The 2,860-nt window shown below is 34.9% G+C and overlaps 1 protein-coding gene across 1 annotated transcript; it reads right to left on the reverse strand.

The window, feature by feature from the left end:
* Positions 1-480: 480 nt before the first annotated feature.
* Positions 481-1,641, reverse strand: LOC135840654 (lachesin-like). The gene has a single exon (XM_065357279.1). It carries the CDS (start codon positions 1,639-1,641, stop codon positions 481-483), a length of 1,161 nt encoding a protein of 386 aa, XP_065213351.1.
* Between the last annotated feature and the right edge of the window lie 1,219 nt (positions 1,642-2,860).

Consider the following 2,860-nt stretch of genomic DNA (forward strand, 5'->3'; position numbering starts at 1 on the left):
GAGAGTTGTAGAATTATTGTAACTTTTTATAGTTCTATTTCTCATCTAAAATCGCGACTTTCCAATATTAAACTTCATTTCTAGCTGATCTGGTGTTGCTGTATTGTAGCAACCTTAGCCCATTAGGTACCATTTTTTCGTTATTTTAAAATAATTTTGACCAAATTTCTAAATTTTAAAAAGCAAATAGCCAGTAGGCAACATCAGCACGTTAAAAATTATTAAAGAGTTTAATAGGTAGGTAGGTAGTTGCTAGGTACCTACTTTATTCAAAGTAATAATTATAAATAGCTACAAGAGGTAATGGAAATTCAATAAATAAATAAAAAAAAAAAAACAAAAAGATAAAATGCTCAAAGAAAGTGAAAATGAGGTAGGATTAGGTAGGTATATCTATAATACATATTTAAGAAATAAATCTCAAAAACACTTTTAAAAAAGTAAATAATAGGTACCTATAGTATCTATGTATCGGTGCATTCACATATCGATATCTATCGATATAATATATCGATAATATCCCACCACTAATAAACACACTATTCCAATCAGCAACAAACTGACAACTCCGGAGAACAGCGAGATCCAAATGACACAACTCGACTCGGATTTTGGAATCTCCGGCCAATATCCAATAGTCATTTCATCTTCGCCAAATTTATTTCGAGCTTTAATCGTGTACATCCCATGTTGCAAGGTGAAAGTCTCGTTCATCCGCAAATACACCTCGTATGAATCCAAACGAATACGTCGTATCGAAGTTTGAATTGGATTAATATCACCTTCAGACTCCAACTGTACTCCATCTTTGACCCAAAGAATCTTAGGTTCAACGTACGATTCTATCAAACAAACCAAGTCTAATTTAAACTTTACGATGAAATTCAAGTCGCATCCATGAATCACAGGCGGATATTTTGAAAAATTAATGTTAAAAACTCTGGAAATACGTCCGAATGAGTTTTCCGCAAAACAGGTGTACGTTCCGGTATCCTGCTTAGTAATTTTTTCGAGACTCAAAATTGAAGAGTTGATGGTGTTGTCAGCTAACCATTTATGTGTGTAATGTCTGATATGCACAGTGGGTTGTGGTATGCCTCCAGCAGCACAGTCGAGCAGAAGTGACGTGTTTGAATCAACTCTGAGGACTGTGGGAGTGGGTTCAGCTGCAAAGCTGTCATTAACCCGATTAACCGTACTGTCGTAAAAATAAGGACGTCCAAAAACATCGAGCTGCGTCGAAAGAGAAACATTGTGGGGGTGTATTTCACAAGTGTAAATTCCAGTGTCTCTTACTTGAACTTCGTAAATCTTTAAATGGGAGGTAAGATTTGCAGAATCAAAACTAACGTTGAACCGGCCGAATTGATTTTCGTTGGGGATTGATTCCGTGGTGAAGTTATCTATTCCGAAATGTGTCCGTTTCCATACCATGGTGTCTCCATCGCTTAAAGGATCTGCTGTACTACATGAAAATTCAACCGATCTGCTGCCGGAGGTTGCAGTTTGATTTGGAGTAATACGCGTAATTTTTGGTATATTGTGTGAGTGTGGAGGTTGAGAAGATACACTGGATACGATGCAAATCAAATTCAAAAGAAATATCATTTCACCGGTGACGATGAGTAAATTTTGTCTCATGATGATAGTTCGGGTATTTCAATTAGAATGGTTCGCTGAACGAAAAACTTTGCTTGAAGTAGGTAGGTAAGTACTCGAAATTTTACGTTAAAATTGTTTCAAAATTTTAAAACGATCGAATAACAGCGAATGACTAGAATTAATAAAATACTCGCGTTTAGGTAAATACGTACGAGATACGATACAACGATACCAAACACATTGACAATTGACATCCGCAAAGGAGTTAAAAAACACTGAAACTGAAAGCTTTCTTGTACCTACGCAACGATAGAATGATGATAGAATACAAAACACAAAAGCAATGTAGAATTAAGAACCGATTGAATTGATTAAAACTGCTAAATAAAATGCCCCAAGATGTGATTCTTTTATCTGGCTCTTTATCGTTGTTTTTTTCTCCAGATCAGCTATTTTCTTTTCTCATATTCATTGGCAGTAAAATACTTATTTCATGGGCACGGTTTAAGTAGGTATTATAAGAAATGCGGGCGAGATTGTTCGGTGATTAGTAAGATGTCTAATCAGCATCAAATTCGATGCGAGAAAGATTCGTGGAAAAATTCCCATCCCTTATCGGTCTGAGAAAGTATGTATTATGACTAATCATTAATCAATGTATTACATATGGCTGTTGCAGGAAACGTGTACCTACTAAAAGTAAACTGCCTATAAACGTAAATTCTACTTACTTTTGAAGCCTTTCATCAAGATTCAAGATTATTTCGCTCTCGCAGTCTCGCGTGGTTTTTATGGGAGGAAAAAAATACCCAAAAATTGTAACCCTGCAACTGAAGAACAAGTTCTTAAAAGCCGGGCAAATATTATATGTTTCAACATCCAATAAGTATTTAGTACTCGCGATTTCAAAAATTCTCCAAATATTTCCAATTTTTTGAAAATGTGATGTAATTTTTTTCAAAGTTTTTAAAATTCTCACACACGTTCCTAATTGTAATTACTCGTACCTAGTACCTACCTACTAGGAAATTTAATCCAAGTTTTAAAAAGTCAGACGAAATACGAAAGTACCCATATTGTAATACTTACCTATAGATATACTTACCTATATTTTACTCTCAGGACCGATGCAGAAAAGATCCGAGTCATGGGAAAAAATATGGAAGGCTACTTCAACTTTTGATCGTTATTTTAATTCACTACTCATTTTTATTTTCCCACAGAGCATAACAATTCCATCTAATAAATTGCAGAATCA

Source organism: Planococcus citri, chromosome 3, assembly GCF_950023065.1.
Source record: "Planococcus citri chromosome 3, ihPlaCitr1.1, whole genome shotgun sequence".
Classification (NCBI taxonomy): Eukaryota; Metazoa; Arthropoda; class Insecta; order Hemiptera; family Pseudococcidae; genus Planococcus; species Planococcus citri.